Source organism: Leuciscus leuciscus (genome assembly GCF_965113295.1).
Source record: "Leuciscus leuciscus genome assembly, chromosome: 20".
Classification (NCBI taxonomy): domain Eukaryota; kingdom Metazoa; phylum Chordata; class Actinopteri; order Cypriniformes; family Leuciscidae; genus Leuciscus; species Leuciscus leuciscus.
The window spans coordinates 16,231,503-16,248,052 of record NC_138744.1 but is presented as its reverse complement, the minus strand read 5'-3'; the positions used below and the strand labels follow the sequence as shown (position 1 = coordinate 16,248,052).

The 16,550-nt window shown below is 38.2% G+C and overlaps 3 protein-coding genes across 3 annotated transcripts; all 3 read left to right on the top strand.

Moving 5' to 3' along the window:
- Positions 1-5,420: 5,420 nt before the first annotated feature.
- On the top strand, positions 5,421-7,243 carry LOC309484336 (uncharacterized protein). Its single transcript, XM_082150564.1, has 4 exons — positions 5,421-5,520; positions 5,668-5,722; positions 6,042-6,192; positions 6,287-7,243. Exons 2-4 carry the CDS (start codon positions 5,683-5,685, stop codon positions 6,861-6,863), a joined length of 768 nt encoding a protein of 255 aa, XP_082006690.1. The 5' UTR covers positions 5,421-5,520; positions 5,668-5,682; the 3' UTR covers positions 6,864-7,243.
- A 2,693-nt stretch (positions 7,244-9,936) lies between these two features.
- Positions 9,937-10,727, top strand: LOC309484341 (uncharacterized protein). The gene is made up of 2 exons (XM_082150569.1): positions 9,937-10,097; positions 10,200-10,727. The coding sequence occupies exons 1-2, from the start codon at positions 10,063-10,065 to the stop codon at positions 10,621-10,623; spliced, it is 459 nt and encodes a 152-aa protein (XP_082006695.1). The 5' UTR covers positions 9,937-10,062; the 3' UTR covers positions 10,624-10,727.
- Positions 10,728-11,802: 1,075 nt separating this feature from the next.
- On the top strand, positions 11,803-13,372 carry LOC309484338 (uncharacterized protein). Its single transcript, XM_082150566.1, has 4 exons — positions 11,803-11,881; positions 11,999-12,054; positions 12,162-12,312; positions 12,405-13,372. Exons 2-4 carry the CDS (start codon positions 12,015-12,017, stop codon positions 12,979-12,981), a joined length of 768 nt encoding a protein of 255 aa, XP_082006692.1. The 5' UTR covers positions 11,803-11,881; positions 11,999-12,014; the 3' UTR covers positions 12,982-13,372.
- Positions 13,373-16,550: the final 3,178 nt, after the last annotated feature.

Genomic DNA, 16,550 nt, shown 5'->3' with positions numbered 1-16,550 from the left:
GCGCGAAAGCCTAGGGTTCTGCCACTGTGCCACAGGGGGAGAACACATAAGCTTTCGGTAAGCGCGAGCATAAAGAGCGTCACGTTTTGTGTCGCCGTTCGTTTTGCAGGCGCGCGTGTATAAAAAACAGGCTCGTTCACTGCAATATTCGTATTTCCAGTAACCTGAACTTAGAGGGGACTGAGAAATGTGCGAGAATTGGAGGTTGGTCCGGCCTCAGCGGGACTCAGAACACTCTCTCTTTCTCCTTTCGCCGGTGAGTGAGGCACGCGGGGTGCTGAACATTGCTCGTCGTGACGGCGTTTGTTTGCAGGCATGCATGTATTTATAACAGGCTCGTTTACTGCAATATTGATGTTACCAGAGTGACGCGCGCGAACGGGACGCGGGGTAGCTTTCTTGTAACGTAAAGGAAGCTATCCCGTGGCCGCCCGCTTTCTGACATATCCCTTGTGAGCGGCGCCGTTTGCGCGGCTCGAACAGAGGGGAGCTTTCAGCGGCAGCGTCCTCGTCCAGCTCCTCTGCCTCATCCCCTGAAGTGGCGGCGGCGCGGGCGAGTGCCGGCGGCTGCGCGGCCGGGAGGGGGGAAGAGAGAAGCTCGAGGGAACGGATCCGGCGAGCTTCTCGTTGCCGCAACGGCCTCCAGTGGTCTCTGGGGGCGGCGCTTATTTCTGCACGGCCCCGCAGGGACAGGCGGAGTGACAGCTTGCGTTGAAAGCTTCAAGTCGAGCCCGCAGGGTCGACATTGAGAGCTCTTCGCACTCGGGGAGTGCGGTGGCGGCGTGCTAGCGGCCCAGGCAGAGAGCGCAGATGACATGGCGGTCTCTGTTGCTGAGCGGCACGAGCCGCAGGAAAGACGAGGTATTTTTAGAAAAACGCCTTGTGCTCTTTTAGGAGAGAGAAAGTGTGTGACGCAAAGGCGAACACACACAGCAGAGAAAGGATATGTCGCCGGATGGCGTAGCAGGCACGGAGGCTGAAGGCGGTGAAGGCGGCCGGCTTCCTCAGACGCTTCCTAGGCTTGCTGGTCGCTTGTTTCAATGGCGGCAGCTCTCAAGATCCAGCGATGCGAAGAGCTTCGCTGAAGACATGAAAATCAGAATTCCAGCCTGTGAGCCCCTCTTTTATACACGCTAGCCACACCCATTCTGGCGGGCCAGGCGCGTGGAGGGCGCGAAGCGCCCTCATTGGGCGTGACGTCACACAGGGCTCACTGGTAGGCTGCTGCAGTTGCCGCAGGACAGCCAATGAGCACGCTCGTACAGCCTGCTATGGTCTGCTGTCTGCCGCACTGCGTTGACAATAAATACAAAATTAAGGATAATTTTTGGCTTCAGATCTCGAGAAAAGACAACTTTACCCGTAGCGTAAGCAACTTACGCAATACGAGAGAACCTCTCGTAAGAGAACATAGTAGGTTATTACTTAACGTAAGCAGTCGAGAAAGACAATGCATGTTTATCAGTTATTTGGATCTGTGCGTTTTTTTCTTAAAGTGACAGCAGCCTAACATTCCAACTGTCTTTGTTTTTAATGTTAATCAAACAACAAAAGACAAGGAGGTAATCACTGCTCTTGACTGAATAGCTTTATGTAACTTTAATATTGATACATTTTTATTTAATTTATACAGTGAATATTTTATGCAATGTATTCAATTATTTTACATTTGATTACTATCTTCAAACTCTGGACCTGAATTCTACTGTTAGATACCTAAATAACCTGAAAAGCACTGTTTATTTTATTTGTATCTTTGCTCTATTGTATTTATTTCCCTAACCCTAAACCGCGGCGTGACCATAAAACCATGATTAAAAACGAACCGTGAGTAATTTGAACCATTACACCCCCAATATTTAGAAAAGTATGAGTTGTCTGGATAGAGATAGTGTATTTATATATGAGTACATGTCCATGGATAGAATGTGAAGACAGACATATATACATAGAAACAAATACAGTACAGTATGAAAAAAAATAGTTGAAGATCTCTGTATGGAATAGGATCCATGGTGTTTAAAGGGCAGTTTTTAGCTAATTATTATGGTATTACAGCACCAGGTTTGGTGCCTTCAATAAGTTGCACTGGTGCCCTTTTAGGGTAGAGCAGGATGAATGAAACTGGGGCAACTCATAAACTCCCTATGTTTCCATTATCCCCTTCCTAACTACTATTGGGTCTTGAAGCAGGTATATTGTTCCCCTTTGGATGGTTGCTCGACTAGGGCCCTGTCAGAAAGGGAGTCGTAGATCCAATTGCAAAAAGGCAGTTTACTGACAGACAGGACAGCGGAAAAAACTCAGAAAGAACAGTCAATACACTGGTGGACTCAATGCAGCAATCCAAAGGAGAGAGAGATGAAGAGACAGGAATCAAACACAGCGTGGTAACTCAGACCGGACAGCTGGTTGATGAAAACTCAAGGACGATCTCCGAGCTGCTTGGAAGCACAGACGAAATGCAGGAATGACTTAGCTTGGAACTCAGATACAGGAACTAGGTGAGAGAACAAAACAAGCGTGGAGAACCGACACTAAGCATATCTCACTCCAGCTATAGGCAGCTGACTAGCTGCAGCTGATTGACTGATTGAGTGATCAGCTGGTTACTAGGCAACAAACAAGCTACCACACACAGACCCAACACCTACAAACACCAGACAGATACGCAAAATGAACACACGGATCTATGAACCGGGACAGGCCCGGGTTTGACAGTACTAATAAGTACAGGAACTTAGCCCGTGGGCATCCCTCCTTGTTATCGATCACCTAATATCGTAAAAAGCGCTAGCTTTAACGGGCCTTATGGTAAGTGCCTTAGTGGCCATATTGGAGTCTTGAACCTGTGGGTTTTAGAGTCTGGTTGATATGAGTAGTGGGCACACTGCATTGTGCCCTGTTCTCATTTCACCTCCTTTTCTGAGTAGAAACAAGGATTTTAGGCTTCCACTGGATGGGCAGCAATAGTGAAGGTTGTAACCTGAAAGGCTATTTACTATACAGATTTAGCACTTTGCATGCTCCTTTTTTAGCTACTCTGAAGATACCCAGTAGAGCAGGGAATTAATGACACAGTGTTGAAGTTCCATTTTGAAAGTAAGCGTCTCAGGTTACGTAAGTAACCCTGGTTACCTGAGAAAGGGAATGAGACGCTGTGTCTCGTTGCCATGTATCCAGTTTGCCTGCACGTCTCCTTCAGACAAAAGAGTGGATGAAATTTAGTCATCTGGCAGTGCAAGACACAGATTATTTAAATCAAACTGCTTGTGTATTTGACAAATGAATGGTACTCAGATCAGATCTTTGATTTTACCCCCAATATTGTGAGACAAAAACATGTAAAACAGGTATACATTTCTTTAAATTCCTTGTAACGTGTGTATTTGCATGCATTTGTGGGTCATACTGTAATAAAGTCTGGTTTAAATTAAAATGTTTTACTTTTTAGTTCTTCGTGGACAATCAAACATAGGCTACATGAAACCTCATGAAAATAGGTTTACAAAAAATAGCACATTCTCATAAGAGAGTGACACAGATTGCATGTTTGTTTTTTTGTTTAGTTTTTTTCTGTGCTCTGAATTCCCAAGGCTACAATAAATGTTTTTTTATGTGTGGAGGAAATCAGATATACAGTAAAAGTGTTGTAAGCGGACTCTGCCCCTCCACGCTGGCTGGATGACGAAAGCGGTGTGTCTGGTTTGGTGTTAAACAGAACGTGTATAATAATTCTGAATGAGACACTTAGTGTAAACTCTATAGCTTGATTTATGTGAAAACAACAACTTTTACATAAAAATCAAAGCTCAACACAAATGATCACATCAAATTATGAACACTGAAAATATACAATCTAAGTGAATGTGAGGAGTTCAAGTCTCTAAGTGCTAATAACAGCATTTAAAGAACCTTTGGAATACAGTTATTAGTGTTATTGTATCAAAAAAGCATTTGGTCAAAATCCACATGCAATGTTTTCAACAAAATCTACTCAACAAAAGCACCATTGTCCTTGAGCAGATCTATTGATCACCTATCCATACTCATGTCACTTTTGAGTTAATACAAAGTCCATCTGAATCAGAAAAATGGCACATGTAACCCAAAACAAGCATTACCCCATTTTATGCTCCAGTGTTTCCTATGTTGCTATTTTTTTTATTATTTCAAAAAAACTATTGTCTTAAGGCATAGTTTACCCCAACATGAAAATTCTGCCATAATTTACCCTCTGGTCATTCCAAACCTCTACTATAATCAGAATCAGAATAAGATATGACTTTATTTTGTGTGTGGAACACAAAAATGAGAAATTGTGAATAAGGGTCACACCTTTTCATGTGATTTCAATGGATGTGTGCTGAGGCTTTCAAACCTCAAAAATGACAAAATGTTTAAAAAAAACAATCAAAATCACAATTATAAATTATTCTTTTTTGTGATTGTCACATAAACATATCATATGGCTTGAGAAAATGACAATGGAAATTAATCAATCCAAAACTTGGATAATGATTTTTTTCTAGAGCTGCTGTACAGACGCATTAATCTTCTATTATCACTGTAAAGCTGCTTTGAAAAAATCTGTTTTGTAAAAGCGCTATATAAATGAAGGTGACTTGACTTGACTTGAGACTTGCAACAGCTTGCATAAGCAGTCTCCATTGATTAGAAACATTTTAAAAGCACTCTTTCGAGTCATACATTTTCTACAAAATATATCATGACAAAATGTATTCTTATTCTTAATTTTTATATTGTATATAATCTTAATTTTATAGTCTAGTAAAAGTAAATTGGATTTTTTTTATTTTTTTTTACAAAAAAACATGTTTTATGATATAAAAGACAATAAACAAACAAACAAAAAGGTGATGAGGCCACATATATAAGACAACTGCCTCTCAGTTGAAAGTTTACATCCTAATCTGAACTAAATACTGTGGAGGCACAAAGGTCATAACTTTATAGTGCTTAATTAAAAGTATGAAATAAAAATTAAGAGAAACAGCATTTTCTACCCATTTGCTTATAAAAGTATGCGTATTTATTTGTGATATTATTCTAAATAAAGGTTAATAAATCATTGATAATCAGTGAATTATAATGACAAATAAACTGTAAGTTAAAAAATGCAATTCCTTTCAAAGATCTCATTATCCAAAGCTTACAACAGAGGTTGAGTTAAATATCCACTGAATAAACCATGGCTCTGTCTAGACTCTAGAGTCAAGAGAAAGGTTAAAAAAAGAAAGAAAAAAAAGGTTGTCTAAGGCGATTCATTTGTAGATTCATTATCAGTAGGTTCAAAGCACAACGTCATGTGACAGCAGGCTGTGGGGGGAGTGACACTGACAGCATGGCACTAGAAGCTGGACTTTGATTTTTTCTGTAGATTATTTAACTGTGCACACACACACACACACACACACACACACATATATATATAAAGCCTAAGACTGTCTGGACTCACAGAAGGTTACTGGACTAAGCATTTTGCTGGGGGACTTGAAGGTAATTTAAGATTAACATGTTATAATAAATTACTGAAATACTATTACAAATAGTATTTTTGTGTCAGTAAAATACATTGTGCAAAAAAAAAGGAAATGTTTTAAACATGCAAATGTAAATAACATTTATTTGTTTACTCCTTTTTAGCAAACGACTGTGAAGATGAAACTGTACCTGATTCTTGCCTTTGTGGCATTCACAGGTAAATCATGTTGTTTTCTTTTGGGACCAAGAAGCTGAAACGCCTTACCTATTTATCAGCACATTTTGTAATATTAGATAAAGCCTTTGTCAAGAATTCAAAACTTCCATTGAATTTTAGTCTTTAATTTCATGTTGAAATACCTTACCAAAAAAGCAATAACATTTTTCCAAAATAATGGGGGAAACAATAAAACAGAAATTAATTACACAGACAAATACAGACATGAACAAGTACATATACTGCAATATTTAGCTGTTTGAGTAGATTGGAAACTGTCTGGTGGACTTATAATTAATTTTTTTTTTTTTTTTTTTAGGTTGCCAAGCCAACCTGTTTTATGCTGATGAGCCCAAGCCACAGCTGGAGCAGCTGACTGATGCATTCTGGAGTTATGTTGCCCAGGCCACACGCACCGCAGAGGACACCCTGAAAATGATCAGAGAATCTCAACTGGGTCAGGAAGTCAAGTAAGTAATGTCCATAGGTCTCAGTTTATGTTTGAAATACTAAAATCTTGAACTGCATTAACATAAATACACATTTCAACTTTTCACATCTCAGTACTAGACTGACCCAGAGTGCCGATATGGCCAGTGAATATGCCGTCACCCTCAAGAAACAGATGGATCCTCTGGCTGAAGAGCTGATGACCAGAATCACCAAGGAGACTGAAGTTTTGAGGGAGCGTTTGGGCCAGGACCTGATCACTGTGAGAGACCAGCTGGAGCCCTATGCTGACAACCTAAAGAGCCAGATCCAGCAGAGAGTGGAGGAGCTCAGGACAGCCATGACTCCATATGCAGAATCCCTGGATTCTGAGACCCTGAAGGCCACTCTGCTCCAGAAGAGTGAGGAGCTGAGAGGAAAACTGGAGCAGAGCGTGAAGGAGCTGCAGGCTCAGCTGGAGCCCTACACTGCTGAAATCAAGGAGAAGGTTGACCAGCGTCTGCAGGAGTTCCAGAAGACCGTGACCCCTCTGGCTGAGGATCTTCAGGCCCAGATTAGAGAGAGAGCCCAGATTGTCCAGCAGAGTCTCACACCCTACGCTGAAGACCTGAAGGAAAAGCTGGACCCCTACGCACAGGACCTGAAGGACCAGCTCACCTCCCTGTATGAGTCCTTCATCAAGAGAAATTAGATGCTCCAAAGACTTCTTCCTTTGTCACTAACAGAACTGTTTTTCCTTCTATGAGAATTGTGACTCCAAAATCCCACATATCTCCCATAACCATGACCTAAATCATACTATTAGGCATCAACAAAATGTCTTACAGTTGATAGGCCAAACACTAATATATAGGATAAGTGATTTTTTACTAAATCCTGTTGTTTACATCTTAACCATTCATCTATATAGATGCAGAAATGTTGCTCTCTTTCTGTAAAAACTATTGTGTATTTATTTCAGTTTAGCAACTCTTTAATACCTCTGACAGAAAATGTGTTGCTTCTTGCAAATTTATAAATGCCAAGTGTATCATTTGTCTTATTTATCAACAATAAAACACCTGCCATTTATTAACAATGTTTCAGAATATTATTTCCAATAACGTAGATAAGCATAGCTGAATTATCATTCAAAATATTGCATTTTTTCATCTAATAAAGTAGCCCTAAGAAAATGCACAAGGCTAATATGACCAGACAAAACAGGAGCTATAATTGGCCGTGTTATCTACCTATTAGAAGTGTGGAATTTGACACTATATATATATATAATACTCGGACAGATTAATACAAAATTTCTAAAAGTCTGTAGGAGTGATGAAAGATTATTTAAACAAAGCAACTCTATAACATATGTGACCCTGGATCACAAAAACAGTCATAAGTCGCACGGGTATATTTGTAGCATTGTATGGGTCAAAATTATCGCTTTTTCTTTTATGCCAAAAATCATTAGGATATTAAGTCAAGATCATGTTCTATGAAGATATTTAGTCAATTTCTTACTGTAAATATACAAAAAATATATTTTTGTGAGTGAATGCAGCACAATCGCGAACATAAATGGACAACTTTAAAGGCGATTTTCTCAATGTTTCGATTTTTTTGCACCCTCATATTCCAGATTTTCAAATAGTTGTATCTTGGCCAAATATTGTCCTAACAAACCATACATCTGGAAAGCTTATTTATTCAGCTTTAAGATGATGTATAGATCTCAATTTAAAAAAATTGACCCATGGTCCAAGGTCACATATATGGACATGCAGAAATTATAAAGGTCATAAAGATTAGATAAGGTTGAGAACTTTCCAAAAATTTACTTTTTCCAGTCCGTTCTAGCTGTAATAATGATAGATCATACATTATGTTAATGTCTGTACCAGCCCGATCTCACGGGAAAACGTAAAAATTCTACGAGGTGGCTTATTCGTACGAATTCATACGACCTGACTCGTACGAATTAGCAGTTTTTTGCAAAATCGTACATATTTTACGAATCGGCCAATTCGTATGAATTCATACGAATGACCTACCCCTGACCCCGCCCCTAAACTTACCCATCACGTGGGTTTAGACAAATCGTACAAATTCGTACGAGTGAGGTCGTACGAATTAGTACGAATTAGCCAACTTTTTATCATTCGTACGAATTCGTACGAATTGGTCGTGAGATAGCGTTGTCTGTACTCCATTATCAGTGCTGACGCAGGTGTACGCAGTAACTCTTGGACCTGGTGCTTTCAAAGGATGTCCAGATCTGCACATCTTGTCACACAGAGTGTGTAGTCACAACATATCTAGATAAAAACATCCACTGGAGATTAAAATACATTTCCAATACTATTTAAAAACAGATATGAAACAGTCATCACCACACTTGCTATTCACACTGGACAGTGTAAAATTAAATCATACTGACAAAGGTAAGAAGATACATTTACTATATACCAGTGTAAGGGTGGAATTCCTGCAGTGGTTCAAGCTGCAAGAACTGCCGAATGACTAAATAATCGTTATTAGCAAGATGGTAGAAAACTGTACATTTCTTGTCTATACCACTCACTTTCACTTATACCAACGACGGAAATAAGCGCAGTTACAATAGCTTAATATTTGTGGGAGAGCGTTGCTATAGAGAGTGACGATATTGTATTGCAATATGTAGCATTTCAAAGTCAATACCAAATCAAAACTAGTTAGCACATTAGTTGTAATTGAAAAGGTTTAATGACAAAATATTGTTATGGTTACACTTCAAAATAGATGTATGAGATGATGATAACTTATACCATTAATTGTACCCAGCATATAAAATATTACCAGAGAGAGAGAGAGAGAGAGAGAGAGAGAGAGAGAGAGAGAGAGAGAGAGAGAGGCAAAGAAGAGAGGAGGCAAAATGAGAGAGCCCCAAGAATAAGAAGAGAGGGGACCCAGAGAAGAAGAGAGCCAGAGCATCAAAGAGACAGAGCAACAGTTTCAATCTTGTTTTATCATTTCCTTGACCATGTGACTAAAACCCAACTGTGAGACATTCAAACTGACCAGTCAGATAATTACACTTCCACCACTGTACTAAAGGTGTGACAATTCATCGACCCCCAAAGTACAAACATTTGGCCTGCAGGCCTAGATCACTATCAGCCCCTCTGTGCCTTAGGAACTCCAAATGGTCATTGTGGTAGGAAGAGGGGGGTAGAAAAACAGTCAAGCAAATATCTTTGTTCATTTAAAATATCTCTGATTATTTTCAATTCTACACCAGTTTAAAATTTGTTTTATATAAAATGTTCTACATTATATTGTTTAAATGAAAAATGTGTTGTTATTTTACAGGCTAAGCCCTAAAAACTATGAAGGATCTTGTGATTCTTGCATTGGCTGTTTTTACAGGTTAGATTGATATAAAGTACTTAAAGAAGAAGAAGAAAGAAAAAAAGTTCCAAATTCCAAACGGGAAAAAAAAAAAGTTCCAAATTCCAAACAGGATATTAAATAATGTTCTACCAGTCAAAAGTTTGGATACATTATACATTTGTTTCTTGTGATCTTAAAACACTTTAGATCTAGGCTTGTGAGTAGAAGCTTGACTATAGTTTTGAAGGAACATCCTACTTCTACACTGTTTGAAGAAGCTAAATTATAAGAAAACATATGTTAAAACATGCTATTCCAAACCTGTAAGGCTTTCTCTCCTCTGTGCACAAATAGTAATTTTCTGTTTACCTCCAAAAGGACGTTTGAACCATCTGATATTTTCTATTCCCACCACAGGTTGCAAAGCCAACTTATCTAATGAAGAGAAGCCAAATCCACATCTGGAAGACTTAATAAACGCATTCTGGAACTATAATGCCCAAGCAGTGCATACTACTGATGAAACTTCACAGATGATAAAGACATCCCAGCTGGGACAGGAAGTCAAGTAAGTCATATTTATCAGCAATATTATTTTTATTATAATTAGAAATATATTTTCTGTTACCAAACATAAATGACACCTTTCCCCTCCACATCCCCACACTAGACTAACACAGACTCCTCCATCTGAAGATATGATGACCAAAATCACCAAAGAGACTGAAGTGTTGAGGGAGCGTTTGGGCCAGGACCTGAACACCCTGAGAGACAAACTGGAGCCTTGTGCTGACAACCTCAAGAGCCAGATCCAGCAGAGAGTGGAGGAGCTCAGGATAGCCATGACTCCATATGCAGAATCCCTGGATTCTGAGACCCTGAAGGCCACTCTGCTCCAGAAGAGTGAGGAGCTGAGAGGAAACCTGGAGCAGAGCGTGAAGGAGCTGCAGGCTCAGCTGGAGCCCTACACTGCTGAACTCAAGGAGAATGTGGACCAAAACCTGCAGGAAATGAAAAAATATTTTGCTGCATCAACTGAAGACCTCCAGTTATTTTTGAGTTTTCATATTTTTGAAATATATTTCATTCATTAAATTGTTTCTAGCATATTTCCTTGTTATTGCAACAATAAAACATCTGCCTTACTGTATTATCTGTCACTGATATGTAGAAGATAAGTAGAAAATGTGAAAATGTTTCTACAACTGTGTCATTTGAGGTTGACTTTTCACTTCAGGCTTGATTTTTAATAAATGCTGATGTACTCTGAGCACATGATAAATGTTTTGCTCCTTGCAGGAAATGATGAAATCGTTATTAATGTAAACAATTATAAATAAATACAAATCTTCATAAAGGGTTAACTAACTATAATAGCTTCACTGTAGTGGCAGTGCTAGTGGTGAGAAATGTATCATTATTCCACTCATCTCTCATTCAAATTAGATTATAGGTAGGCCTATACTTTTCATCAACTTTGGTGAAAATGAATTATATGGAAAAGTGACAAATTATTTTCCTGTAGTTTAACCAGCCAAATATTGTTATTGAATAATTAAACAGCTTTCTGTTATTTTATCCCTGGAGTTGGGATCAAGACAGTTCAATGGGATACAGAATCAGTTTATGAGGAGTCTATTTCCTTTCAAACAATTTATGTAATACTTAATAAATGGCAAATTATTATCATTGTTAATAAAGTTAACTCCTAGAATTTAAAGCTAAATGACAAGAGTAAAAATACTTAATACCAGCAGACACAGAATCAAGAGGCTTTGGGTGATGTGTCAGATCTTATCAGGTTGTGCAGAACGTCTTTATCATTTGTTGTTTTATTACGTCAAATGTTCAAATGTGGGGCTCTGTCTGGTTTTAGTATCTAATATGGACCTTAAATAATTGGATTTTTCTGGATAACTCAGTTTAGGCTTTAAGATTTTAATTTAATTCATGTTTCCATTATGTGTACTTTTCTTGTTTGTTTTAGGGAGTAGGGGAATTCTAGTTAAACTTCCCTTTAATGACTTCTGTGTAATGTTCAGTGCTAAACCATATAAATATTTTATGTATTCTCATTTTGGTCCAATTAAAACTTCATCAAAAAATGTATTACTGCTTTTAAAGACAAAGTTCCACTGTTACCATTATCTGTGCTGAATCTGAAAGTCTGTGTGGTTGAAGGTACAGTCAGGGCATTATGATGTGGAGTAATGACAGCAAGGCACTACCACTGGACTTTGGGTTTCCACTATGGCAATCACCTCCCTATGCTATATAAATACAGATGTGAAACAGCAACCTTCACACTTGTTCTTCAGACAGGACAGCGTCAATTAAAACACACTGACACAGGTAAGAAATTATACACATTTTAGTAAATTCAAAATAGAGCAATATTTACATTTATGTAAAAGACAGAGACATTCATTAAAAGTGTTTGTTTGTTTTTTGTTTTTTTTTTACTTATAGAATAAAACTGAACATCATGAAGGTTCTTGTGGTTCTTGCACTTGCTGTATTTACAGGTGAGAAATTCGGAGAAAATGACTATATGAAAATGTTTTAAGGCTTGATAAATTTACAGAATCTATTAACAATACCATGTGATCAAACTGAAATGCTCCATCAACAGGTTGCCAGGCCAACCTATTCTCTGCTGATGAGCCCAAGCCACAGCTGGAGCAGCTGACTGATGCATTCTGGAGCTATGTTTCAAAGGCAACACAAACTGCAGAGGAAACCGTCAAGATGATCAGGTCTTCCCAACTGGGACAGGACGTCAAGTAAGTCAAGAATATTTAACTGCAGGACACTGTTATTTAGACTATTTCTTATGCCCTGATATGAAACTCAAATGTCCTTCTCCATTTAACAGTGCTAGACTGACCCAGAGCGCCGATATGGCCAGTGAATATGCCGTCACCCTCAAGAAACAGATGGATCCTCTGGCTGAAGAGCTGATGACCAGAATCACCAAAGAGACTGAAGTGTTGAGGGAGCGTTTGGGCCAGGACCTGATCACTGTGAGAGACCAGCTGGAGCCCTATGCTGACAACCTCAAGAGCCAGATCCAGCAGAGAGTGGAGGAGCTCAGGACAGCCATGACTCCATATGCAGAATCCCTGGATTCTGAGACCCTGAAGGCCACTCTGCTCCAGAAGAGTGAGGAGCTGAGAGGAAACCTGGAGCAGAGCGTGAAGGAGCTGCAGGCTCAGCTGGAGCCCTACACTGCTGAAATCAAGGAGAAGGTTGACCAGCGTCTGCAGGAGTTCCAGAAGACAGTGACCCCTCTGGCTGAGGATCTTCAGGCCCAGATTAGAGAGAGAGCACAGATGGTCCAGCAGAGTCTCACTCCCTATGCTGAAGACCTGAAGGAAAAGCTGGACCCCTACGCACAGGACCTGAAGGACCAGCTCACCTCCCTGTATGAGTCCTTCATCAAGAGAAATTAGATGCTTCAAAGACTTCTTGCTTTGTCACTAACAGAACTGTTTTTCCTTCCATGAGAATTGTGACTCCAAAATCCCACATATCTCCCATAACCATGACCTAAATCATACTATTAGGCATCAACAAGATGTCTTACAGTTGATAGGCCAAACACTAATATATAGGATAAGTGATTTTTTACTAAAATCCTGTTGTTTACATCTTAACCATTCATCTATATAGATGCAGAAATGTTGCACTCTTTCTGCAAAAACTATTTTGTATTTATTTCAGTTTAGCAACTCTTTAATACCTCTGACAGAAAATGTGTTGCTTCTGGCAAATTTATAAATGCTAAGTGTATCATTTGTCTTATTTATCAACAATAAAACACCTGCCATTTATTAACAATGTTTCAGAATATTATGTCCATTAACGTAGATACGCATAGCTGAATTATCATTCAAAATATTGCATTTTTTCATCTAATTAAGTAGCCCTAAGAAAATGCACAAGGCTAATATGGTGATTTTATTAAAAAAATATGTCATACAAAACAGGAGTTATAAATGACCTTGTTATCTACCCATGAGAATAGTGGCATTTTACACTATATATAATACTCAGACAGATTAATACAATATTTCTAAAAGTCTGTAAGAGTGATGAAAGATTATTTAAATAAAGCAACTCTATAACATATATGGACATGCATAAATGATAAAGGTCATCACAACTGATTTCTTGTAACACATAATAAAGATTAAATAAGGTTGAGAACTTTTAAAAAAATTACCTTTTCCTGATATGTTGAAGATTGCCATGTCCAATTGAACAAAAAAACAAAAAAAACAAAAAATCACTGCTTACACTGTTGATTATGCTAGACTGTGTTGTGGACCTTAGTGGTCATCTTGCACTGAATGAGCGTGCAAAATTATTTAAATAAAATAAATTCCCCCGGTTTCACAGACATGGATTGAGTCTAGTCCCAGACTATAAAATGCATGTTTGAGCTATTTTAACTAAAAGCAACTTGCACTGACATATCTGAAAATATGTCTGTGCCATAGTTTTGTCTCAAGATGCACATCAGTTATGTTTTTTATAAGGCATGTTTATAAAAGCTACTTAAATGCTTCAAATGAACTCAGGCCTAATCCTGACTTAGTCTAAACCCTGTCTGTGAAATCAGACCATTATGTATTATAATACAATACATAAGTGACTGATTAAAAAAAAAACAGTTAATTTGATCATATCACATATTTGAAGAGGCTCAGCCTCCCTTGCCTCCTTGGACCAGTGGCATTTTTTTGCGTGGGATTTCTTGTGATCCTTCAATAATTTTGACTATTCAAAATGCAATATTTAAAATATTATATAATAATTTAAATAACTGTTTCATTTGAGGTTGACTTTTCACTTCATGCTTGATTTTTAATAAATGCTGATGTACTATTACATACTCTTAAATGTTTTGCTCCTTTCAAAAAGTGATAAGATTGTTATTAATGTAAACAATTATATATATATATATATATATATATATATATATAAATCTTCATTAAGGGTTAACTAACCCATATAGCTTCACTGTAGTGGCAGTGCTATCTAGTGGTGAGAAATGCATTATTCCACTCATCTCTCATTCAAATCAGATTATAGGCCTACTTCTCATCAACTTTGGTGAAAATGAATTATATGATAAAGTGACAAATTATTTTCCTGTAGTTTAACCAGCCAAATATTGTTATTGAATAATTAAACAGCTTTCTGTTCTTTTATCCCTGGAGTTGGGATTATGACAGGCAAGGCAAGGCAAGGCAAGTTTAATTATATAGCACATTTCATACACAATGGTAATTCAAAGTGCTTTACATAGAATCAATTAAAATAATCAAAAGAAATAAGAATAATTAAAACAGTTTAGAATAAAAAAATAAATAAAATACAGTACAAATATTCGGACAAACAGTGGCACAGTGCTCATTCAGTAAATGCACAGCTAAACAGAAGTGTTTTGAGTCTAGATATGAAAGTGACTACTGTAGGAGCACATCTGATCTCTTCTGGAAGCTGGTTCCAGCTGCGGCTGGCATAATAGCTAAAAGCGGACTCACCATGCTTAGAGTGAACCCTTGGTATTTCGAGCTGATGTGATTCTAATGATCTGAGTGATCTGTTGGGTTTATATTCAGTGAGCATATCTGCAATGTATTGATGTCCTAGGCCATTGAATGATTTATATCAGAAATAATACTTTAAAATCAATCCTAACTGCATGGGAGCCAGTGTAAAGGACAGGTGTGATATGTTCATATTTTCTGGTTCTGCTCAGAATCCTGGCGGCAGCGTTCTTCTGTATGAGCTGCAAGTGTCTTATGGTCTTTTTGGGGAAGGCCAGTGAGGAGTCTATTACAATAATCACCCTGATGAAAGCATGCACAAGTTTCTCTAAGTCTTGACTGGAAACAAAGCATCTAATTCTTGCAATATTTTTCAGATGATAGTATGCTGATTTAGTTATTGCTTTGACATGACTACTGAAACTAAGGTCTGACTCTAGAGTCACACCAAGATTCTTGACTTGATTTATGGTTGTTTGACCCCTAGAGTGAAGGTATGCATTCACCTTGAGAACGTCATCTTTGTTTCCAAACGCAATGACTTCAGTTTTGTCTTTGTTTAACTGAAGAAAGTTTTGCCACATCCAACTGTTCACTTCATCAATGCATTGGCACAGGGAGTCAATGGGGCTGTAATCGTTAGGCAATAGGGCTAAGTAGAGCTGTGTGTCATCTGCATAGTTTTGTCTTCCGCCACATGCGCTCTGCTTTTCTGCATTGTCTTTTCATATTTTGACAGTTACTGTCTTCTTCCTGACTTTCACAGGAGCAATATCATCATTTACACTTTTAACTTTTGAGTTAAAAGATTCAAGGAGAATACAGAATCAGTTTATGTGGAGTCTATACCCTTTGAAACAATTTATGTATTACTTAATAAATGGCTAATTATTATCATTGTTAATAAAGTTAACTCCTAGAATTTAAAGCTAAATGACAAGAATAAAAATACTTAATACCAGCAGACACAGAATCAAGAGGCTTTGGGTGATGTGTCAGATCTTATCAGTGTGTGCAGAAAGTCTTTATTATTTGTTGTTTTATTAGTTCAAGGTGTTCAAATTTGGGGCTCTGTCTGGTTTTAGTACCTAATATGGACCTTAAATGAAGGGGTGGTATAATGCCATTTTCACAAGAGGTCAAATAAGTTTCTGATATCCCCATAGTGTGTATGTGAAGTTTTAGATCAAAATACCCCACAGATATTTTTATATAGCATGTTAAAATTGGCACTTTTTGAGGGTGAGCAAAAACGCACCGTTTTGTGTCTGTCCCTTTAAATGCAAATGAGTTGCTGCTCCTGTCACAGAGGGCGGAGCTTCAAGAGCTCCTGTGTATGTTTTTGTGTTAGCAGCTCCAATTACCTCACAAAGACACACACTGAAAATTTCAAAAACATTTAGCCTTTTATGTTCAAACCGGAGTCAGGCAATGATGGAGAGACTCAAGAAGAAGTGACAACA

What these genes read in the sequence shown, in the direction of transcription:
- LOC309484336 (XM_082150564.1), top strand. Translation starts at nt 5,683, where the DNA reads ATGAAACTGTACCTGATTCTTGCCTTTGTGGCATTCACAG. An exon ending in TGCCTTTGTGGCATTCACAG is followed by an intron (nt 5,723 to 6,041) that starts GTAAATCATGTT and finishes TTTTTTTTTTAG; the next exon opens with GTTGCCAAGCCAACCTGTTT. An exon ending in CAACTGGGTCAGGAAGTCAA is followed by an intron (nt 6,193 to 6,286) that starts GTAAGTAATGTC and finishes TTCACATCTCAG; the next exon opens with TACTAGACTGACCCAGAGTG.
- LOC309484338 (XM_082150566.1), top strand. Translation starts at nt 12,015, where the DNA reads ATGAAGGTTCTTGTGGTTCTTGCACTTGCTGTATTTACAG. An exon ending in TGCACTTGCTGTATTTACAG is followed by an intron (nt 12,055 to 12,161) that starts GTGAGAAATTCG and finishes CTCCATCAACAG; the next exon opens with GTTGCCAGGCCAACCTATTC. An exon ending in CAACTGGGACAGGACGTCAA is followed by an intron (nt 12,313 to 12,404) that starts GTAAGTCAAGAA and finishes TCCATTTAACAG; the next exon opens with TGCTAGACTGACCCAGAGCG.
- LOC309484341 (XM_082150569.1), top strand. Translation starts at nt 10,063, where the DNA reads ATGATAAAGACATCCCAGCTGGGACAGGAAGTCAA. An exon ending in CAGCTGGGACAGGAAGTCAA is followed by an intron (nt 10,098 to 10,199) that starts GTAAGTCATATT and finishes TCCCCACACTAG; the next exon opens with ACTAACACAGACTCCTCCAT.